Consider the following 24,918-nt stretch of genomic DNA (forward strand, 5'->3'; position numbering starts at 1 on the left):
AAGAAAAAACAGTGTTGCCATTATTATTTATTTCAAGTTTTTGTTTCCAGCTAGTATAAAAATAAAATTTAACTGCATAGTGAAGAAATACTCTAATACTCTTCTTCTGTTTTCTCATTAGAGATCCACAGCAGATTTCAACAGGGTTAATTATTCACATCTCGCTACTAAAAGAACTTCACAGAAAAAAAAGGATGGCAATTACTTTACCATCTACTCCAGAAACACACATTTTGTACCAACAAACATACCAGATTAATAGAGACAAACATCCTTTAACATTTAGCCATACAACCGTCAAGTTTTAAAGCAGTTCCAACTACATAACTCTCACCTTAGCTCTACCCCCCACTTCCCCTGGGGTAGGGGCAATATCGTGACATCTCGCAACAGCTACACCACCACACACACTAGTCCTGCGAGCCTGCCACAAACAAGAGGTTTAAGACGGCTGTACGAAAGCTTCACCAGAAGCTCCCGAAGTTCTGGAGGTGAACTTCCAGAGTACAGGTCAACTGCCTACACAGATAAGCCGCAGAAGTAGCTCAGCTATAAAGCAGGGAAGACTAAATAAACACACGGCTCTTTAAGGCAGCCTTCAACACGGCCCGGCTGAAGTCACCGAAAGAAGAACTGCTGCTCCGCCACGACTACAAGGGCAGCGGCCTCCTGCCTCCAACCCCACGCGTGAAGAAAAGGCAAATACAGGGGGAACCCCCCGAGACCCCCTCAGGCCGGCCGGCCGGCCTCCCCCACCCCACCCCACCTCACCCCACCTAGCAGCTGCCAGCACACCCCCTCCCTCTCTCCCTCACACACACACACTCCTCCCCGGCAGCAGGACACAGGGACAGCCGCACCTCACAGCCAGACAGCTCGGGCGCACCTTCCCGTCGAAACCGAAGCAGGCAGCGACGTCGCGCCGAGCAGCCTCAAGAAAGACGGTGCTGGCGGAGGGGCCTCAGGGGAAGCCCCGGTCACGGCCCCTCTTTCGAGCCGGGGACCTCCCGATCAACCACACCCCAACCCGCTGCTCGCCTCCGGCCCCTCCCCGCCGCGGAGCGCGCTGGGCAAGGCCCGGCCCCCACCCCCCGACCCCGGGAGCTGAGGCCCCGCGGCCCTCTGGGAAATGTAGGCGGTACAGGCCCGCCTCCTTTCCCGCCGTACGTGCTGGGCCGCCACCGCCGTGCCTCCCCGCCCCCCTTCCCAAAGAAGAGGCGTGTGGGTACGGCGGCCCGTCCTTCTGCCTCGACTCGCCTCCCTTCGCCCGCCACCGGGCTTTCTTCGGAGAAGATGGCAGCGGAGGAGGCTGCGGAGGCCTCGTTGGCGCGGCTGTCCCCTGAGCAGAGGCAGCCGGGGTGGGAAGGCGACCATGAGGAGAACCCCGAAAGCAGCAGCGAGACCGCAGCACTCAGTGAGGGCCGGGCGTGGGGGGGGCCGTGAGCGGGCGGTGTGGCGGGAACCAGGCCCTCCGTCCCCCTCCGAGGGGACCGGTTCGGTTGTATCCCCTCTTGCCGGGTCTGCGCGGCACCGCCGTGCGCGGGAGATGCTGCGGGCGGAGGCGCAGGAGGGAGAAGCGCCGTGAGAGAACCCCGTGAGGGTTTGAATTTACAGCCGAGCGCCTGCAGCTGCCTTCGCGCCCTCTCCTCTCTCCCTCCGCCTGCGCCGTAGAACCCCAGGGAGGTGAAGGAAGGCCGGTTTTCCCCCCTTCCACCCGACTCTGTGTGGAATTGGGCCGGTGCGGGGCAGGCGGCGGAGCCGCACGTGCAGCCGGCGGCGGGCCGGCCCGGCCCGGCCCGGGGGCTGAGCCTTGGCGGCGGCCTCGGCGCCTCCCTCCGTGCTCGGGGAGCTGCGGAACAGCGAAACCGGGGACTTGTGTCGCCTCTTTCCTCCCTTTTAGATCTAATGAGGTTTTTAGTTGTCGTTGGCGATGGTCTTTCATTGTTTCGAAACCGTGGTCCACGAGGTCCCGTTACAACCCGGGGCCTGTTCGCGGCGGGATGGGGATGCGGTGTGCGCCATGCGGTCGCTGCCTCCTCAGTATTTTGTTTTCTCCTCAGTATTTTGTTTTCTCCTCAGTATTTTGTTTTCTCCTCAGTATTTTGTTTTCTCCTCAGTATTTTGTTTTCTCCTCAGTATTTTGTTTTCTCCTCAGTATTTTGTTTTCTCCTCAGTATTTTGTTTTCTCCTCAGTATTTTGTTTTCTCCTCAGTATTTTGTTTTCTCCTCAGTATTTTCTGTTAAATGTGTTTTAAACTGGTTGTGCCAGTTTTCCGGCCGCGCCAGATGTGGCATTGATGCCAGTTATTTGCTTCGCAGTCTTATAGGTGAACTGACTCTTCTAATTCAAAAAGGAAAAAAAAAAAAATTAGGCTTTTTAAAGCACTGTTATGTTTGTGCATAATCAGTGATTCCTGATGGGCCTTTTAAAAATCCTGCAATCTTGCTTTGGTAACAGCCTCCTTTTCGTAATCATTTCATGTGAAAGTTTACCTCTCTTCACGTAGATGTATTTACAAACTATATGTACGTGTATGCGTACTCGCTTTTCTAAGCATTTTAACCTATCACTTGCTCTGAAGATGCATACAGTCCAACTGGTGGACTTCGGCCACTGCTATACTCTCACTATACGTTTTTGTAACAGTATTACCAGTTTTTCTCGCAGCACATGTAGTCATAGTCAATCATTGTTCTTCTGATGGATTTCTTACCAAAAATCCTTTTCCTTCTTTATTTTCTTTCTGTCTTTCTATTAATAAAGTGCGTAGAAACTATAAGCAGGCATCTTGCAACTTTTTAATTGAGAACTAAGCAGGAAATACAAGTCTGTCTTAGGTGAGTTGTTACCTTAAAAATAGACCTGAGTGAATTACAGCAATGGTCTCTGAGTAGCAATGGTGGTCTTGATATATTTTAAGGTAGAATATACCTTAATATACCTTATTCTACCTATTTTAAGGTAGAATAATTTTACTCTGTGGTTCTATCTTTCTAAACCATTTATCTAGCTCCTGTCTTCAGGCATTACTTCAATTTCCTCTTTCGGTTCCGGTTTTTATTTTATTTTATTTCTTTTAATAATAGCAAAGATTTGTATCCAACTGCAATGTTTACAAGCAAACAAAAGACCCTAGGGGAATCGTGAGAACTGCTGTAAGATCCTTCCAGCCTTTATTCTGTCTTAAGTAGTGCCCAGGAGTAGATGGCTAAGGAAGACTAGGAGAACAGAGCAACCATACATTACTGCATCCTCCAGAAATATCTTCAAGCACAAAAGTTTGTTACTCCCTGTTTTCTTGAGCCATGGGTCATGTTTTCAAATTTAAAATCCCAAGTGGCTTTCTCTTCCATAAAATTCTCATTTTGGCACTTGTAGACTTGCAGCATCCACTGCAGCCATTGGCAGGCAGGTCCGCAGCATTAACAGTAGGTTGTGTAGAGAACAGTCTTCTGCTCTGAATTTCCAGCTGATACCTCCATTTGCTGCATCCTACTTTTTGTATTGGAATAGACAGTGAATGGTTGAGTTGTGTGCTCTCTCTGCAGGTAGTCCTAGCCTGCTCTGTTAGCTAAGAAGTAATGCCATAGCTTTGTTATTTCTTGTTAACCTTTTCTGAAACTTAACTAGTTCTGCTATGTCCCTTTGAAGCTTGGGGGATCAGGGGCAATAGCGTTCAATATGCAGACCTAGCAGGGGCTTTCTGCATCCTTTCCTAGTATTTTTCTAATGTCAGTTGGTGAGGAAAGCCCATCTATTCATATGTGAAACCAAAATTAGGGTTTTTTTCCCCCAAGTCCACCACTTGACAATTTTTTGTCATTTTATTGCCTAACCCCTCAGCCTTCAATTATTCAATAGGCCCATCTCTGTGCTACCCAGGAGAAGTCATTCATTTGCAAATGCTGATGGCACTAGCACTTAACCATCATCATGGCCCCTGATGGTAGCAAATTCCTTCCTTATGCCCCTCCTTTTTTCAGATTGTTTAACTAGTCATAAACAATTCTAAACTTCTGTTTTCAAATTTTCATAGTACATTGTTAACAGTATTTGGACTGCCTCCTTGTGTGCTTTGTTTGTTGCTAGGGCTGCATTGCCAGAAAATAACATGTAAATATTATTTCGTTAACTTTAAACATCCGATGATCCAGATGGGTGAATAGTTTCCTCTGTCCAGGATGGCATTATTTCACAGTGGTTTTCCAAGGATTAGCAATAATTAATCTCATATTATTCTCCAACATGCCGTTATATTTTTTTTTCTCCTTCACACTTGTAGTCATTTTTGCCTGTTAGAAGCACCAAATTAATGGAAACAAATTAACATATTTGTACAACTCCATTATATCAACAACACTTTTAATGTTTTTTGTTTGATTTTCTTAAGATGGTGTGGTTGCTTCTGGAAAAGTCAAAAGCAACGACTTGGATGTGAAAGTTACTGGATCTGAATTGGAAACTGAAGAAAAAGAAACAGAGGAAGAATCCACAAGGGAATCTGATAGCAACATTTTGGATGTATCATCTGATTATCCAAGAGGTTAGCTAATAAACTCTTAAGAATATTTATGTTGTGTGCTTGAGGAAAGGAGGAGAAAAGGTAGAAATAGTAGGGAAAAGAAGGCAAAGGGAATGTGTGAAATCTCATATTCCTTACACCTGATAGGTATGGATACTTTTTCCCGTGCATCTGAATAAAATATTTTCCAAAAGCATTGGAAATATCTTTCAAATTAGATGCTATTTTCCCCTTACCAACATTTCTAGAAATCAGTGTGGAAATTAGCACGTACACAGTGACAGAAGTCAGAATTAGATGAGGTATGATCTACATCAGGCTCTGATGCAAAAGCACCACAGAGAGGAGAGAAAATCTATTTTATCTAAGTGCAGAAAACGCTAGAAATTGTTTTTAACCTTAGTTTAAAAACTCACCTCTGTATCTTGAGCACATTGATCAATTGCTATCTTTGTTTCACATAAGGAAACCTGAAGACTGATCTGGTAAAAACATTGTAAAAGTTTATAATTGCTACAGAATCAGTATTACTGTAAACTGGGATGTTCTGTGTGCTGGAACCAATGAAGCTGATATATACGATAAGCTAATTCTCTTGTTTAAGCAAATTCTCCACTGTTCCTATTGACTGGTATGTTGAAAAATCGGGAGGTAAATTTTAAAGGTTAAACAGTCTCCTAAGGCGGGGGAAGAGTGATAGAATTTAATATATCCTGGCTATACAGTTAGACTAATTGTAAGTAACAAATACTACTTCTAGCTGATATTTTAGTTTTGTCAGACAGTTCATAGGTTGTTTTTATACTGCTTTGTGCATGATTTGCATTCACTAACAATGCCAACCAGTAGAATCAGGGGTAAATGGAATGTGATGTGATCTTTTCAGCTTGGTTTTTTTTTTTTTTCAAATGAAGGTCTTTCCAGTTTGAGAAATTTGATGTGTGTCAGCGTTAAAAAGCAAGTAGAAATATGTGGAAACATATGGATCTTATTAAAGAACCATTCTGGGGATGAATTTTGCAGTCATTCCTTCTACCATGGAAGTTAAAGGATACAAACAAGTATTCCTAGTACAATTGGTACTATAGTCATTCTCTAATAGTGTTAGATTTGAAATGATGCATAGAAAAATAGCAGTAAACTAAAAATAATCTTTAAACTAAGAATGTTTGACTTCTAAATATCTCTGCTTTTTAGAGAAACATATTTCAATTCAAAGACATCTTGCTGATCTAGAGAAACTAGCTGACCTGAAAGAAGGTGAGTTTACCGTGGCAGTATCCCAGAACACAGTTCTTCATGTTACAGGTATTTACATTTTTTCTTAGTCTTTATTTTTAACCCACTACATATATTTATGCTTGAAGACTATTTGTTTTGTTTTGTTTTGTTTTTTAAAAAAAGCTTTATGGTTTGTTCCCTTGCTTATCAAATGTTGTACTTCCTTCAGTACATTTAGGGCCTTAATGATTCCTTCCCATCTTTTTCCTCTGCATTGTAGTATTTCTAATGTTACCTAATGTGTGCACGGATCATCAAATTGTTAATTCTAGCTATACATCAGTAGCTTAGTCTCATTTTTATTTTACTTCAGGTGCCATGATAACAGGGAAGCTAACTGTTGTCTTTGCAGTGTTTAAATATCCATTTAAATATGTATTCCGTTTTGGATGTTGTGGTTTTTTTTCCCCCATATTAATTTCCAATTTAGATGTATGTTGGAGGATTGCTTTAAGACTGCAAAGTGGTTTTATTGCAACTTTTAGTTTTTCCTCTGATTACATGTGTGTATTTAGTGCTGGCAGTGGCAGCCTTTGCAACTGAAACTAGTTTTTTATTCACAGATCAAGAAAAATGATCATCAAGGTCCACATAGGCTCTGCATCGTATGTCTCTTGCTCCTTAATGATCTTTTAGAGTGGCCACTGATGGAAATAATAGCCTACCTACATGTCTGATTAATTTTACTAACAAATATGCCAAAAACTTACATAGAGAGTTTGTTCTCCTTTTAATGAGGAGATAGACCATAAGTATCTCATAAGTCTGGTACTTGTAGCTGTTGCTAAGCCCCAAGTTATATGTAAATCCATGGTAGTGATAAGAAACTCATTATTCCCTTGCCTGTTCTCAGTAGTAATTATTTTTTCTTCTGCCACATGTATTAATGAACTGACTTGTATTTATTACTATCACCTCATGTATTTGATACTCGGTAAATCAGTCAGTAAAAGAGGCTGATCAACATCAGAGAACACTGGTGATTTACTTGGTGAGCTGTAGGCTGCCTCTGTTGGCTTCCGTGGCATGGGACTCTGCATGGATATAGTAATCCACTCAAAAAAGTAATAAAAAAGGAATTTTGCTGTGGTGCAAGCCTAATATTATAAGTAATTATTATTATAGACCCCCATGTTGTGTGGCGTATTCCAGTATCTATCTTGTGCCGTGCGAACACATACAAGCTTTTCTGTGAAATTCTGCATGAGAGGTTGTTTGACATTCAGCAATCTTAGGACTCAGCAGGAGATGTGTGCAGGCTCTGATACATAATTACTATGTACACCTCTACAACATACCTCTCCCAATAGCTAGTTTTTATTTTGGTTAGTACTTCAAGTGCTTTGACACCTTTGATGTCAGACAATCTTGCCTTTGCTTTTTTGTCCCTTATGCAAGATTTCCAAGCAGAAAAGTTTTTTTTTAATATAAAGTACATTATCTTTTTTTCAGCTTAAAAAGATACCAGGTGCTTGTTTTATCTAAAAGAGTCAGGAGAGGGGAAGACAGATTCCTGTTCTAACCTCTTGAGTTGGGTTGGTTGTTTTTTTTTAACATGGCAAGTCTCTAGACTTCATATATAAAATTCTGCTATTCTGCAATACTCTTCAGAAGTTGCATTAGCCTCATTTTGCTGGAGTAAAAAGTACTAGAAAACAAAACCTAAAAGTTGTAGAAGTTAATGATTTTTAAAGTAATAGTGGTTCTTGGCTGTATTCTATGGAGTAGAAAGAGGCAATCCATAAATTTAATGTTTGTAGTTGCTTGAAATAAAATATACCCTGGGGAATTAATCTCTTGCAATACCTTCAGTCTTTTTTCTCTCAACATGCATCCCTATTACCATCCGTGGTAACTGCATTTCATGTTTCTCATACTATTTCTTTATTTGTATTTTCAGATGAAAAGAAACGTTGTCCATTGTGTCCTGAGGAGAAATTCAAAGCTTGCTATAGTCATAAACTCCATCGTCACCTTCAGAATTTGCACTGGAAAGTTTCTGTTGAATTTGAAGGTAACTGCAATCATATTTGAATAATAAATACTAGAAGAAATTGTGGACATGTAGGACATTGTTCTGTGTTTAATCTTTTTAAATTCCTCTTGACTTCAGCATCTTGGTACCAGCTCTGAATTAGAACCATATTATGTCTTAATTAATTTTGACGTGGGATGCACAATATAAATGTAAAATAGCTCTATATGCTACATGCCAAAAAAGTTACAGTTGTGCATTTTCTCATATAAAAAAAAAATTCTTGGCGAGTTAATCAGACACACGCGCACGTCTGGTCATTTTTGGCTCATCATAAAGATTCCATGGTTTCAGATAAATACTTAAAGTATTTAATTTTAGTATCAGTATTTAGTAGCTTTATCTGTTTTTTACAAACTCTGATCTACTTGTAAGATGCATTAAAATTCCTACAGGAAGTTTAGGAAGGAAAAGTAAGTGAGCAGTATGTTTTTGAAGAACTAGGTGTATGAGTTTGTGGGAAATAAAATGATGAATCAGAAGATTGACAAGATTAAAGTTAAATTAAAAATGGTCTGACTGGAGTTCTGGTTTTGCATGCACTAGCAGATGTCTTTTTTATTGTTTGAGGTTTTCTTTTTTTCTTTAAACTGTGGAACATATGTCTTGTAGGTGTGTTTACTCGAGTCTGTTAGACACCAATACTTATGTAAAATACTCACAAGTGCTTTTCAGAGTTACATACCACATAGCCTGAACACTCACTATAGCTTTGTAGGATTCAAATGAATTGCCTGTATGTATTTTTTTCAGATTTTAAAAATTTATAAAGTATAATTAGATGATAAATTTCTCTGTGGGGAAGGTGAGTTTATCATAGGATTGGTAATGTTCTTTTGTTGTTGTCTTGTGGCAATATTTGGGAGTCTTAAATGAGACCATACCCTAAAACATTTTGAATTGGAGCTTGTGGTATAGGACATATGCATTCTGTTTATTTACTGTACTGTGATGTGACAAGAATTTGTTTTCTAGGGTACAGAATGTGCATCTGCCACTTACCTTGTCGTCCAGTAAAACCAAACCTCGTTGGAGACCAGGTAAAAACGCAGAATCGCAGAAATAAGTTACCCTGCAGAGTGGGGGGAAATGGGTGATTTAGGACAACCTTTGTGATCTACTTACTCAAGATCTGTCTTGCTATCCAGTGTGGGGTACCAAAAGCTTATCAGTCCAGTATATAAGTATGTGATGTACTACCTTTGGGTGGTTGAATGTAGTTGTATCTCTTATTTTGGTGGATAAAACACTGTCACGGTTTGGAGTAAACAGCAGCTCTGTGTGGAAGAGAGAAAGGATTCATTAGGCCAGGAAATGGATGCTTCTCAGTTCCTTCCCTGTGTGCTGAGTATATGGAGTATTGGCAGAGTTTAATTGGTTGTGGTGCTGAGGCAGGAGAGCTGTGCTGTGCTGGCTCTGCAGGTATGATTATTTACAGTCTTTGTGGTTATAGATTCAAAATATTTTGTATGCACTAGAGGTAACAGATGACTTCATGTGCCTGTGTTCGGGTACAGTTCTACTTAAAATGTGTTTATGTATTCTGAAACTACACATATTATATTTTACAGACATTTTCAAAGATGGGTGCCCATTACCATTGTATCATCTGTTCAGCAACTATCACACGAAGAACTGACATGATAGGTCATATTAATCGTCATGTGAATAAAGGAGAAACTGAGTCAAGGTTTATTACAGGTAGGTTCTTCTATAAAACATTCAATTTTTTTATACTATCTAGCACACGGAATAACTATGATATGTGGGTGAGAGACATGAGAAAAATTCCAAAACAGATTTAGCTTTACTAATGAGAAATCTGCCCTTAATATTTCAGACTTTCTTTTTTTCCTCAAAGGTGTAGCAGTGCTGTGATTTAGTCTCTGCATTGACCAGCTACTCTGCTCTTACTGTTAAATAATATTTAGTTCACAATTAGTTAAATGTTGTAAATGTAGGTTTCTGTCTCCAAAAGAATGGAGGGTGTGGATTCCATGAAACAATCTGTATAGAGAATTTAATGCCTATGTATTTGGCTGTGTGTGTTTGTAAATCAGTCTTGAATAAATCTGCAATATAAAAATCCCTTGCTTTTTATTCAAACTGCATCAGCATGGATTCACAAAACAAGATTACTTTTTTTCATTTCTTGAGAGTCATGGCAGAGCTGTTCGTAGTTCTATGGTAAATAACAATTCTGTCTGACTTTCTCCAGAATTAGACTTTTGTTTCTAAACTTGTATAAACTAGATTGGAAGCATTGTAAATAATTGGAATACCGAATCTTTATTTTTGGAAGTTGTGTGTTCTCTACAGCTGTCAGGTCAAAAGCACATTATTGATGAGCTTGTGTGTAAAAACTAAGTCTTTTTTGCTACAGCCAGGACTGTTACTGTTGAAAATTGGTCTGATTTTTTCCTCGCTGTCTCTGTGTAGACGTATGGATTTTATTTAAATATAATATTGTCGTGGTTTAACCCCAGCCGGCAACTAGGACCACGCAGCTGCTGGCTCACTCCCCACCCCACGCCCAGTAGGGTAGGGAGAAAAGGGGGGGGGGGGGGGGATTGTGGGTTGAGGTAAAGATGGTTTAATAGAACTCTAACAGAAGATAATAATAACAATAATGGTAAAAGAATATACAAAACACAGCGATGCAACACAAGTCATTCTTACCACCTGCCAGCTTGTTCCAAGGAGCAATTGTGGATTCCTCCCCCACCTCGGCCACCCTGCATTTATATACTGAGCATGACATCTGTGGTATGGAATATTCCTTTGGTCAGTTTGTCCTGTCTGTGCTCCCTCTCAACTTCTACGGGAAGCTGAAAAAGTCCTTGACTTAATATAAGCATCACTTAGCAACAACTAAAACAATATGTGTTATCAAATTATTCTCGTTCTAAATCCAAAACATACTAGGAAGATAATTACCAGCTGAAACCAGGACGAGTATAATGAAGATGAGACTGGGAGCTATGAGAGTCACACTTCTTTCTGTTGCCAATACGCAGTGTAGGAGTAGTTTAGTGTCTAGGCATCAGTTTGTAAGTCTAAGAAGTGATAGTGGTACATGTTCCATGCCTTTAACTGAAACAGAGACTGTGTTGTGAAATATATTAATCTCTATATCGTTCCCTTCAGAGCTGTCAGTAAAGAATGACCCATTTGTCATTTTTTAAAAAAAATGCATGTGGTTTATTTTTCTCATGGGGAGAGGAGAAATCCAGAGGTCAAATATTTCATGCTTTGGAGGCACTTCAGCAACACTTGGGGGCTGTGAACATGGAGCAAATGATAAAGCAGATCACAGAGATGCAATCTGTGTATTTGAAAGCACTGAGAGACAGGCAGGCTGAGCACTGAAGTATCTAGTTTATAGCTAACAATTTTTTCCTGGTCATTCCTGGGTAAATTTTGCTACTGTTAGACTGGGGTTAAATGCTCAGAGGAAACAGAATGTGTTTACAGCTGTCAAATCAGAAAGCTTGTTTTCCCACAGACTATTTTATACAAAGCTTAAGTGCTGAAATTATCCCTAAGCTTCTGCTGTCTATACACATTTCATGAATCTGTTTGATAATTTACAGAGATTAGATCAAAGATTTTGAGGGATTTTTGGAGTTCACTGATACACATTCAGGACTATGTTAATAGGGTTTTAATTAATTAGCAATGTATTATGTTTGAACATGCAAAACAAATGTGCTAAGCCTCAGGCTCAGGCTTGCTTTCTTTAATTTCAATGGATACATAGGAGCCCAACTGAGAAACAAATCTGGTGTTTTATGGGAAGAAAATTGTGGTAGAGCTTGATTCTTATCTGCCACTTTTGGGACTAGAAGATAAATTGTTACCTGCTTTTTTTACCCCACGTACTAGTTAACTGATATATGTGTGCCAGTTGGATTACTGCATAATCCAGACGTTTTGCTATATGAGAGCAGATTTTCAATTTAATTTATCAAATGTGCTAATACTACTTTCAATTCTCAAAAACTCTTACCTTCCCCCACAATTACTTTCTTTTAGTTACTGCTCCCAAGTCTTCTCATGAAGTGTTGAAAGAGTCGGCCACAGATGTGCAGGTTCTTCCCAACTACTCCACACCTCAGAAAACAGATTCCTATTTCAATCCTAAAATGAAACTAAACAGGTAAGCAAACAGGGAGTGCGAGGATGCACCAGAGGAGTGGTGAGTTTGTAGTGAAAAGTGCTTGTGTGTTTTGAAAAGCTAACCCTGTGAAACTTTTGCTCAAAGGGCAGGAGAAGTAGCATTGGTGAGTAATAAGATACAGCTCCTGGGATAAGAATTCTGTTTGGAACTGCTTTTAATTTATCTGCTTGGATAATTTCTGTTAATTTGTGACAGTTTTCCATCAGAAGTCTAGAGAAATAATATTTACACCCAGGAACACAATGTGGGAAATACTGTCATTTCTGAAGCAATTAAATATTTTTATGTAATGAGTAGTTTATGGAAAAGAACAGGATTTGAAAAGAAGAGCACACTTGAAAGCTAACTTCACTGTATACACTTAAGATGTTTTTCTGTGAATTTCCACAAGATACTATGGATAGTCACTGCTCTCCTCTAACAGAACAGCAGCGTACCTATAATTTACAGTTTTCATATTTTAGGCCTTTTTCTCTTGGGACTCAGATTCTCTCAAGTGTCTTCTCTCTATTTGTATTAAAAAAGATTAAGGAAGAAACATTTTCTTTGTTTAAGGAGAGTCAAAAATAGTGTCTGTAGCTCAACTGAAAGGTGCGATCGTTGATACCAATGCATGGGACTGGGCTTCAGCCTGTGCTGACCCTTCATGTTCTCAGTGCTTTTAATATTTGAGCTTCCAGATTTGAAGTTAGCTCAGATTCATCTGTGAAAGCTAAGGCATGCCTCTGAAGAAGGCCATTGCAAGTCAGGTTATGGCTATGTCTAAAAAACAAGGCCTATTCCTCAACACAGTGGAATTCCATTGCTCTACAGTAGTTTCTGACATGTTTTTAAATACAAAGCCATTCGTAGGATAGTACCAAATTGTGCCGGGAGAGTTAAGAAAAACACTATCTACTTTCGAACGCTAGCCACTTTTTCCAGTGTTTAGTAACTATTGAGTTGATTCATAGATCTTACTTTATCCTGCTGTAGAATTAAACTTTCAAGGGTAGGTGAGGTTTTTGATTTATAATTCTTCTGTGTAAAAGGTAGGGTTTAGCATAAATGTTCTAGTATTATGTTCAAGGGAAATAAATAAGGAAAAGGAAGGAAAAATATTTTCTCAACTTACTTACTATGACTATTTTTTATTTTCAAGGCAATTGATATTCTGCGCACTAGCTGTTCTAGCTGAGGAACGTAAACCAATAGAATGTCTGGATGCTTTTGGTGCCACTGGTAAAGTCAATTTCTTTAATCTTTTGTCTAATATCCAATAGTAGGAAGCTGCAGAAATCAGTCATAACTGATATCGCGTATTCAAAAATAATGTGAGGTACACAATGTTTTTTTTCCTTGGGCAGGCAGTCATTAGCTTCCATACCAAAAAAACCCAAAACAAAACAAAATAAACCCAGCCATTGAGAGACTGGTATTATGCCTTTTAAAAAGATTGTAAATAATATTAAATCAAAGTTTAGTGGTCTCCTTAAAATCAGTTGCCTTAATGTCTATGGCATCTTCCTAAGCTTGCGTCCAAGGCCACAAATCTCTTGTGACTCCGGCTGTGGAATTTGGCTGTAAAATCAACCTGTGGTTTAAAAATGGTGATGAATCAAAGCTGCTTAATCAGAATCACCTCATAATTGACTGCAAAATTTCTGAACATGAACTAAATGTAAAGTTTAGACAATAGACAATATTAGTGTCTAATAACTACCTGGAACAAAAATCTGAAGAGATCTGGATTGCTGCCTCATGATCAGCCAGCTACTGTAAACGTAAGGTCATAGATGAGAACAGCAGTAAGTGCTCAGAATTGTGCATAAAAATTCCTGATAATAAATTTATCACCATTCTGTACTAAGCCAGATTTCACAAGTGCATTGTGCCCAGTACTTCTGCAGTGTAATCATAGCCTTGACTACCAACGTCACTGTCCTGGTTTCAGCTGGGATAAAGTTAATTTTTTTCCTAGTAGCTGCTGTGTTTTGGATTTAGTATGAGAATAATGTTGATAACACATTGGTTTAGTTGTTGCTAAGTAAAGCTTGTATTTTTTTTTTCAGCTGAAATCAGGACAGTCAGCAATACATGTTTGGAGGCAGCCTAAAAGCGTTCACAGTACCTATTCTCATGTTTGTGTTTTACTATTGGTCTGTGACAGCAGTCTGTCTTTTACTCTGGAGTGTTAAACAAGCCAAGGGGCTTTTCTGCAGATTGTGGGTCCAGCTTGCTGCAAAAATCACAAGACTTTCAGTCTATAACCCCAGTTATCATATAAGAAGGTGACAAATAGACTGTCACTTTATAAACTCCATTGTCACTCTGTGCTGAGGCAGAATGTCACCAACACGTTTTTGCAGGAACATGGCAAAATTTGCATCACACACACTTCTGTATTATAAACATTTAAAAGGATCATTTTTTTTCTTAACAAGTTCAGCGACCCAGAAACCAACTCCTTATTCTGTCATGGAGTTACAATTCTGTCTTTCCTTAGGTATAATGGGATTACAATGGGCAAAGCATCTCAGAAGTTCTGTGAAAGTTACAATTAATGATTGTAATGAAAATTCTGTGACAATGATTCAGGAAAACTGCCATTTAAACAAAATGAAGGTGAAACTGAACACTAAGGAAGAAGACAATGATGAAGCTATGGGAGATGGAGAAGAAAATACTGACACCATTGAGGTGACAAAAATGGATGCCAATGTTATAATGCATTTGAGATCATTTGATTTTATGTAAGTGTTGACTGTTTCTGTTAATAATTTTCTGGTTTGGTAATGACACACTCCATCTCCCAGTGTATGATTATTTAGGGAAGTTGGAATGAAAGAAGCAACCAATGGTCACACAGTATTTTAAATGTAATTCTATTGTCCCAGAAATGGTGTGGGAGAACACTAACCTTAAATGTTTTAGAAATTGCTGGAAAAAGCCCTTCTGACATCCAGAATGGACTAAAAATGTACGTGAAAATTTTAAGCCAAACTATTTTTTTTATAACTTCTGCTTGATAAAGAGAAATGTCGAATTAATCCTTTTTTTTTTTCTCCTTAAAACTTCTAATTAGTTTAAAATTCACACCTCTGCATGTCATTGTGTAGGACTTCAGTACATCTCTTCTTTTAATCCTTTTAGCAGCATATTCAATTTCAATTAAAGTAGGCTAATTCTTCTGATTTGAGTTTATAGATATATACATTCAAAACCTATAGAGATATCAAAGCAAGTGATTGGATTTTTTTGGTATTGATTAATATGTAGATCTCAGCTAATCAGGCAAAAGTCTTCAAGCTGAAAATTAGGCTAATTATTTAGTACATAAACTGGAATGACTGCGTTTGAAGATATTTTTGGTTTTAGAAGTTTCCCTTTGTTTTAAGGATAAAGGTAAGCATCAGGCCAATGTTCTTATAACTTGAATTAATCAGTGGGGCAGGATGCAAAAAAAATATACTTGCTGGCTTTGTGCTGATGTGGTTTTCTCCAGCATAGTGCTGCCCTGGCTCTTGCAATTTGACACTTAAGTATTCCAGAGTAATTCATGAGAGGTGTGCTGTAAATTTTAGTCCCCTTTTCTCATTTTGTTTTAAATATGACCATAGGTGAAGCTTATAAAATTGTGTTTTCCTGACATTAAAGCTAAACTCTTGAGCATCTATATATAGATACTCAGTGGGACTTCTTTTCTTTTCAGCCATTTGGACCCCTTTGGAACTTCTGTGAATTATCTGGATTCTGCCTTTAGAAATGTGAGAAATCTTGGAATTGTGTCATTGACATCCACAGACACCAGTTCTTTGTATGCAAAGGCTCAACATGTTGCCCTGCGTCATTATGGATGTAACATTGTCAGAACGGAGTACTATAAGGAACTAGCAGCCAGAATAGTAATTGCTGCTGTGACAAGGTACTGTTAAAACAGTATTCAAATTCTGGTAGAAATTTATTAGAAAAGTATTAGTGATGCAAAACTTGAGACTTCTGCTGTAGCTTCTATGTGTTCAGTTTCCAGAATTCCTTAATTCTAAAAGCCAGACTACTTACTGCAAAATTAATGTTTCATATTTTTTGTGCTGCTATGGGATAATGTAAATTTTAAACTTAAAGACTGGGCAACGTGAAAATGCATAAATAGGGTAGGGGTTTGGGATGGCGGGTAGGGGGTTTTTTGGTGGTGGGAAGGGATGGTAATGTAAAAAGGAGAATCATAGAATAGTTTGGGTTGGAAGGGACCTTTAAAGGCCATCTAGTCCAACCTCCCTGCAATGAGCAGGGACATCTTCAACTAGGTCAGGTTGCTCAGAGCCCTGTTCAACCTGACCTTGAATGTTTCCAGGGATGGGGCATCTACCACCTCTCTGGGCAGCCTCTTCCAGTGTTTTACCAAGTAATATCCTGACTTGCCTATCTGCAAACTGTTTTATTCCTTTGTCAGTTTTTGGTTGGTTTAGTGCTGCATGAGACTTTAAAATATTAATTAAACTGCTTGAATGGCTTATAGCCAAGCATTACAGTTAGACTTGCTTTAATGGAAACCAATATTCACTTCAGATCCTTCTGCTTGAAGTTAAAAAGATTTATTTAATTACTAACTTGTAAAATTGTCATTTGCATATAGATATTCTCAGTAAATTCAGTCTATTAAATAAATGAAGACATAAAACTTGGTCCCTAACTCGGGGGGGAAGGGGGAGAGGGGAGATGCAGGCAACAGGATGGGACAACTGCTCAGAAAAGATGGGGAGGAAATAAAGTGCACAGAGGTCTTCAAAATGCCAGAGTAAAATGCTGACCTGCGCATGTTTAGACTTCTTTATCACCCTACATAAGTGAAGTTGTTCCCTGTAGAATATTCTTAGATACAGATACGCTGCTCAAGCAAAGTTTTAATTGTGTTTTGGGTTACATGTTCCAACTCCCCTAAAGATTTCTTCTTCCTCCTCAATGCTTACCTATTCAGGAACTGCTCACCTACCTTTCCACAGTCCTTACTTAATTAACATTTGATGATTTACCATCAGGTGTGTCCCTCTACGTGTCTACTTTCTTGGATTTTCATTTAGTGTGTTTGTATTTCTTCTTACAATATCCTGGCAATAGGTAGGTATTTGGATATAAAGATGATGCAGATGGCAGACTAATATTTCTAGATGTGATAAATGGAAGTAAAACAGGATTTGCTTAGCCTGACACCAAGTAAACAAAACCAGGCACTTAAAAAAAATAATGCTTTCTCTTGATCGGTTTCTCAGATCTTTAGTATCTCTTTCTCAAGAATCTTTTGGCAGTTGCAGGTGTCCATGTCAATCTGCTGAATTCAGTACAGTTTGGTTTTGTGTTTGTTTTTCCTTCATAGAGCTGCAGCTCGCTGTAACAAAGGCATTGAAGTTTTACTCGCAGTAGCTCTAGAACATTTTGTTCTAGTAGTGGTCAGAGTTTTAAGGGGACCATCTCCTGCAGATGATTCAGCAAAGAAAATAAGATACCTCATCCATTGCCAGTGGTGTGAAGAGAGAATTTTTCAGAAAGAGGGTAATATGGTAGAAGGTAAATGGCTTTTACTTGCACTTTCTAGAAGATCCAATTCCTGTATCTCCCTTTTGTGTTTGTTTAGGCCTTGTTTATATTTACATCCTGTTAGTAAAGTAATAATTCCAGTTAATTTGGTGATGGGTGTATTATACGAAGGAGAAGGTATTTCTAATACTACAGTATCTGCTTTATGGTACTGGGTTAGATTAGTTGTCTGCATGGATTTTGCTGTTTGTAGACTGGACATACTCCAACTAGCTGTAGCTTCTGGGATGCCTGATATGCCCGTGGATCTGTCCTTTCAGTAAAGGGCATTGGCTTTGGGACAGTCTTGGCTACTGTTCATTTCCTCCATACAGTGGCAGCTTGATAGATTTTTGGTGTCAGATTGCTTCTCTACTGTTCCTTTCAGTTACCTTAAAATGTAGGGAATTAAACAGTGTCACTTTCCCCTCAGATGAGGGTGTATTCTGCCTGACCTTGGGCAGTATCTGTAAATGCCTGGTGGAAATATCCCAGCAGGTGTGGTAGGAAATGTTAATGCATCTAACACTTAGTGGTAAATAAAGGCAGCCTCTAGGTTATAAGTTAACTGTTTGTGGGCTGTCTCTATACATGAGTTAGCAGATGTAGGAGACAAAAATTAAGCTAAGAGGTAGCTACTAGCCAGATTGTAGGTTTTGGGGTGAATATAAATGGAAAAATCTTGTTTCAGAGTTAGGGGTTCTTGGATATCTGGATATGGTGGTGTTTTTGACTGCCCTGCTCAAAGGCAGGTGTAGGAGCATGCCTTGAGCTTGTTATTAAAAAGATTTTAAAAAGCGTGATAAAGTTTTAAGAACAGAAATGAGTAACTGATAAGTACAGTGTTATAATAAAGATGAATTGTTTACTTCATGCCTTACTTGCAAGCAAGCTGACTTACAACTTAGAAAACTTGTAGGTGGGCTGTATTTTGTAGATGTAACTGGCTGATGTTTGAAGTTTTTGTTGTTGATATTTACTGTTAACCTGGACAGCTACTCAGTAGGAAGGCTAATAATTTCCTTGTTACTTGAAATCTGCCAAGAAACATAGGAAGTTGTATGGCTGCTTTTTTTTCTTCAATGTTTTAATAATGATTAAAGATCAAGTCATCAATCACTAAATTCTTACAAGCACTGCTTGGCAGAAGTGAGAATGGTGTCACACTTCTGCTGTTGCTTGCCCTTCCAAATACCTGCACTGAAGTAATCTATGTCATCTCTCCCCAGTAAAGTAGGCATTGCTGACTATTTAAAAACAACTTAAATCCTGTTTTTCTATTGTAGAGAACCCTTACCAGCAGCTACCTTGTGATTGTCATGGCAGTATGCCTGGGAAGACAGCAGTAGTTCTTGGTCCTCTCTGGTAAGTCCAGAACACAATACAGAATCGGAGGATAAGTTAGGGTGGAAGGACCTCTGTGGAGGTCAGCTGTTCAGTCATATAATAAAAATGCAAGTCTGATGGATATTTTAGCACTACAAAAGGAGGTGCAGCAATTGAGAGGAATTCAGGAAACTTTTAATTGATTTTAATTTGTATTCAAACCAGTTAATAAACAATAGCAAACTTGCTTTAAATTTCCACATCCAGTGCAACTTACATAATACATCCTGCACAGAACCTGGATGTGTGTTCCTCTAGTCGCCAAATGTTAAGCAAGATTAATAGAATTTATTTAGTAAATCCTTGCCTGTGCTGACGGCAGTAAATAATAATACAGTGCTTGATAATTAATACTTAGAATTTTCTCTTGTGAGAAAGAATAATAAATCTTTGTCTTTTAACCATTTCAAAACAGTTTTAAAAATGGTTGATAATTGTCAGTGCCTTTCTTGTGGGGTTTAAATGACTTCCTCATCTGTAGGGCAGAAATAAAATTACCATTAAGATCTTGTTAAGAAAAATAAATCAAGACCAATATTACGGTCATTGCAAACAATGCAATTCATAATCACTAATTTAAGATCACAGTCAGCCTGATGCAGCACTTCAGTGTAATGTAATTGCATTCAGTGTAATGTAATTCGGGCAAGAGATCTTTAGAGCAACCTTTTTGATTTCACTAGAAAGTCTTAACTTTTCACTTGTCTTGCATTTCGTAGGTCAGGAGCACTGTTTAACACTGGATTCCTCAGAAGAATGCTGTTTGAGGCTGTCCAATATGGTTTGGATGAAGCTCAGCCACTGCTGAAGACATTAGTTTGCGAAGCAGAGTGCACAACTTTAAAACATTTTTCTACTCATAGTCCTTATGATGAGAACAAACAAGGTAAGAAAAATGGCAGACTTCACAAAAAGAACTGGCTTTGTGGTGATTTAGAGAGATGCTGCTCTTTGGTAACTTACTACTAACAGCAGCGTATCCACAAAATTGAATGCAGTGTGGGCTTTGTCAGGTGGTTTCTGGTGCTGTAAAAAGAGCAGGGTCTGTCAGAGGCATAGCACTGGATTAGACATATTTAATCAGAATGACAGATCCTAACCCAAATAAACATAATGCGGGAAGGTCGACAGCCCTGAAATCCATCATTTTCCCTGAAGGAGATGGAAATACTAAGTGTCTGATAATTCTTTAGTGTATTCTGATCCTGACCTCAGAGCACATGCTGCTGTTAGGAAGAGAGGACTCCAACTGTTGTGCCCTGCATACTCTGCAGGGATTGCAAATCAGTGTGCCAAAAGAAATGGCTTTCTGCATGGGAACGCTGTTCTACTTATTACATGAAATCGTATTTTGAATATCCCCTCTAAATTCAAGTTACTGAGCTGTATGTAAAAGTTACCCATATGTATGCTTCTTGCTACACTTCCTTCTTTAGGCCAGAATGTATTTCTTTCTTCTTAACCAAGGCATTTTGCCATTTTACTGTCTAACAGTAGAATTAATTTTGATTTTTAATTGTATTCTAGAAGAATGTGGCGTATATATTAAAACACCAAATACTTCTGCAGAATCCTCCTTGGTACATGGTAAGTAGATCATTTTGGTGTAGCTGTAGCAGTTTCAAATTAAACTATAGCTTAAGTGATGGCTAAGCCAACCTAGTGTTCATGTGGTGGAGTTTTTTTTTTTTTTATTATTATTTAATGATACTGGTACTCGGGAGTTTTTTCCTGCTGAATACTGATTTTACTTTATCTTCATCCAGAATCATATTTACTCGTAAAAGCAGAATGCTAAATACTCCATGAAGCCTACTTAACTTCATTTGTTAATACTGAAAATGGGATGTTAATTAAATTCAGGCTCAATTTTTAACTCTGTAAAATACTAGCTTATAAAAGCAGACACAAAGGTCTAGTTGCTATGTGGCTTTTTTTTTTTTTCTGTGTACTGTCTTTGGTATTTTCTGTGCTCTTACTGAACATTCACTAGTTTCACTGGCATTTTTTGTGGTCCAGGAAAAAGAAAAAGTGATGAAATTATTCGAAACACGGCGAAGCGACAAAAATCTGAGAACAGTGCTGAGCACCCTGCATTTTACTACAATATCCACAGACACAGTATTAAAGGAATGAACATGCCAAAGTAAGGGTTTCATTTAAGTTCCAACTTATACTACTGTGATAACTGATACAACACTTGTATTAAATCAGCCTTATTAGCATTACCTTCTTTTTAAATGAATTATTTTGGTGTTTTTTTTAGGTTAAATAAGTTCTTATACTATCTCTCTGAAGCTGGATACAGAGTAAGTAGAACCCACTTTGATCCTATGGGAGTTCGCACAAATGCACCCTTGGCACAATTTAAGACTATTCTTATGAAGTACAGCACTCCCACGTACACGGGGGGGCAGGCAGAAGGCCCTGTCCATCTAGCTGAAGATGTCCAGGCAGGAGAACAGGTTCAAGCTGCTGCAGATGGCAAGGCAGAAGATGTCGAGTTTCTGGAAGATGATAAATCTGGAGTTGCTGCCACCACGTTCACAGAAGATTATGCTACTCACTGTGCAGCTGATTAATGCAAATCATCTCGTTCATAGACCAGGATATTACAGACTTGCAACCACACCCTGTTCAAGTAATCCAGTACTTCTTACCAAACTGGATTTTGAAAGTTTGAGTTGCCTGCTATTTTAATTTGAAAAGACATTTTAGAATTATGTAGCAGAACTTACCCCTGATCACAGCGTGTGTGGTCAAGGTACTGTTACTGTGAGAAGGTCTCCGAGACAGTTACTTGCTTTTATGCTCACATCCACTTTCACACTGAGGCATTGTGGCTGCTCCTGAGTCTTTGTTAAAGCCTTATTGCTAGCACAGAATCCAGAAGGGTGGATGGGGCCAAAAGTCTTAAGCATTTCCGAACGTGAGGTTAATATGAAATGGAATATTCCTAAAATGAATCATTCCTAAAACCTGACTAGTTACAATTGAGAGGGAGGTCATGTTAAGGTAAAATATTACAGGATAAAATCTGATCTGACTTTAAGCAAGCCAGAAAGTCCTGACTCGGCGCACTTCTAACTCCAGATTGCACATGTAATTTGGCATTCAGTTCTGTTTTCATAGTTCTGTCTACAAGCAAGGACCTAAGACAAGTGAGAACAGAAAGGAATGGTTACATGACTGTTACTGAAACTTCAGTTTATAACCAAACTTCAGTGAATTGTGTTAGTCACTCTAGGTAGTTGTTTGTTCAGAGATTACATTTGGTTGTGTACTGCAAAAAGGTACAGTGACAAGACACCACAAGTTGGAAGTTCTAGGTGAAGTTTTGCTATGACTTTGTCAATAATACAATCTTAGCTGTTAAAAAGATCTCTTCTGTGAACGAGCAAAGATGCTGTGTGTTGGTAGTCAGTTCTGGTTTCCTTAAATATATGGCAGAATTCCAGCCAAATAAGCTTGACTTTGTCCTTTCTTTCCCCAAAACTTTGCTCAGATACCTCCATATGTTTCACTTGAATTGGGAACAACTATTGCAATCGAACTAGTTGTTCTGTTTTTTTTTCCACAGGTCTGGTGTTCAGCCTGGCCCAAGGTGAGGTTTATCTAAGAGCAGAATATAATTATGCTTATTTATCCACCTCTGAAACTTTGCAGTAAAAGTATTAATTGCTCCCCTCATTGAGTGCAAACCAAGAGTAACACAACTGATACACCCCTGACTATGCAAAACTTAAGCCAGAATTAAGTTACTGCCTCTTACACCATTTTAAATTCAGGACTGCTTTGGTAACAAGTTATTTTCATCTGTCTTAATGAAAAAAAGAGGAGCCCACTAAAGAGATAATAGATTGCATTTCAGCAGTGATAAAGCAACAAACTTCAATTTCCTTCAAAATTGTAGTGCTCATAGTTCGTTTTTAAAGGTAACTTGAGATCAAATTGGAAAGATAAATGCAAGTAAAAAGAAAAGTTAGCGTTCCCTAGTTGTTCTGAGCTCAGTATTTCTTTTTTAAGTGGAGAGACTATTGAAAGCCTTTGTTTGCAGGTAATGCACTCCTCACTTCAGTGTTAATGTAAGTGGGATAGAATCAGTCATAAAGTTGGTTAACTGGAGCAAAATATTGTTCCAATTACAATAAAGTAGGCTAAAAAGAAAGTTTAACTGAAGCCTGTTGTGGGAAATATTTTTGATTACCTTCTGTTATTTAAGAGGAGCCATAAAGTATTTTGCATCTTTTTCATGTCAAAGCAAGTCTCTTGGTGTTCACAGCTGTGCACAAGAAGGGGCAGAGAAACTGAAAATCAGGCTTGTCCGTACAATTCAGGCTTTTTTCCTCTGTCAGAGGGGCAGAAGCAACTATAATCTGGGACGAGTTTTGCCAGCAGAAGGGGTATTTGTAACTCAGGCCTATGAGAATTGTCTTTCTGTGCAATAGTTGTCACAGTTGTTCATCAGGTAGGGTCAGTCCTGCAATAATTAGTTAACAGAACACTAGTGTTGGTTCAATGCTGCTGTTTAAGGGATTCTCCTTGTTATTTCTTGATTCTATTAGAATGTAGGACTACTGTGTTGTCCTTGTGCTGTATGGAAACAGGGTTTGGGGAACATAGCAGTCTGCATGGCTGTGTCTCAAAACAAGTCACCAACAGCTCAGCATGACCCAAAGCTGTTTTGATCAGGTTGGGTAATCCATACTGCCACGGTTGGGTATTAGAGTAGTAAATAAGTTAGAATAATGCAAGTGTTAGTAGCAAGGTTAGTGCTAATTCTCTTCAGATCTTAGAGCTGGGCAATGTTGTACCATGGGGCCTAAGCTGATACTTGCTGTGGTACTTTGCCAGGCACTCTGTGCCACTATCACTAATGACAGACCTTCAACATGCAACAAATCTTTGTTGGATCAAGGTGCTGCGTGTGGCTTGGGCTGAACAGAAAATCAGAACTGATGAACTGCTGGAACTATCAGGGTACTGAAGTCAGTACTAGGTTACCAGCTGATCAGCATGCTGGAGGACAAACAACAGAGGATGATGGAAGATTTAAATTTTAGGGTATGATCTGGTTACCAGTAGGGGTAGTACAGTAGCCCCTCTAATGCTTTGTAGCTGAGGGGCATGTCCACCTAGCCACTGTATACAGCAGAGAGTAGGTGTACATGACCTCTTCTGGGTGTCTTCTCTTTACCTGTGATTAAAGGAAGCTTTAATGGAGTTAAAGCTGTTCAAAGAAGGCTCTGAAAATCATTGTCAGCACAGTGAGCAGCAGGAGTACAGGCAGAAAAGTGACCTCCTTCTGCAATCAGAGAGGTTAAGTTCACTGCATCTCAAGAAACCCTACTCTTAGCGTACACAAACATTCCCTCTTAACTCAAGGTGTATCCTTCTGGTTAAAAGTTGTAGTAACTGTGGAAATAAAAGCAAGGAAAGGAACATCACTGCGCTTCTAATGAAGTACCTCAACACAAGTGATTTGTTACAGTTATCCTACGCTGTTTTCTGTTGAAGCTGCTTTATATACCAGTACAGGCAACCAGAGTTGCTGGGTTTAATTGGAGCGCTGTGAAGATCCTTCATCCCATTTCTCAGGCTTACAGGATCTGATAAGAACAGCAGCACCTATGGCCAGTGCCTGGAAGAGCTGCTATCTTCTATGTACCTCTGTATTTCTCATTCAAGGCACATAACACCCACAGGAGTTCAGTTGGTTTCAATAGACTGTAACTGTGCTCAGGCCCAGATTAAACTTCAGTCACCACCAGTGGAGGTCACCTGCACCTACTCACCCTTCCCTCTGGATAACCACAAACATAGCAGCAGTAACAAACATTAATTTCTTTTATGAATTGTAAGAGGAAGCAGCACTGGAATTTCCAATAGGTTGTTGATAACATTTTTGCTTTTATTGTGTGACTTAAGTTGGATACTAGAGCTATTAGGCTTACCCGTAC

At 39.1% G+C, this 24,918-nt stretch overlaps 1 protein-coding gene across 1 annotated transcript; it reads left to right on the forward strand.

Moving 5' to 3' along the window:
- Positions 1–1,293: 1,293 nt before the first annotated feature.
- TRMT1L (tRNA methyltransferase 1L) lies at positions 1,294–22,464 on the forward strand (the record flags this gene model as incomplete). The annotated part of the gene is made up of 16 exons (XM_082484151.1): positions 1,294–1,414; positions 4,392–4,544; positions 5,721–5,831; positions 7,705–7,818; positions 8,815–8,879; positions 9,411–9,540; positions 11,875–11,998; positions 13,161–13,240; positions 14,505–14,751; positions 15,711–15,923; positions 17,373–17,563; positions 18,859–18,937; positions 19,678–19,844; positions 20,486–20,545; positions 20,978–21,104; positions 21,225–22,464. 16 exons carry the CDS (start codon positions 1,294–1,296, stop codon positions 21,538–21,540), a joined length of 2,298 nt encoding a protein of 765 aa, XP_082340277.1. The 3' UTR covers positions 21,541–22,464.
- Positions 22,465–24,918: the final 2,454 nt, after the last annotated feature.

The sequence above is a fragment of the Vanellus vanellus genome (assembly GCF_965231255.1).
Source record: "Vanellus vanellus genome assembly, chromosome: 5".
NCBI classification, from domain to species: domain Eukaryota; kingdom Metazoa; phylum Chordata; class Aves; order Charadriiformes; family Charadriidae; genus Vanellus; species Vanellus vanellus.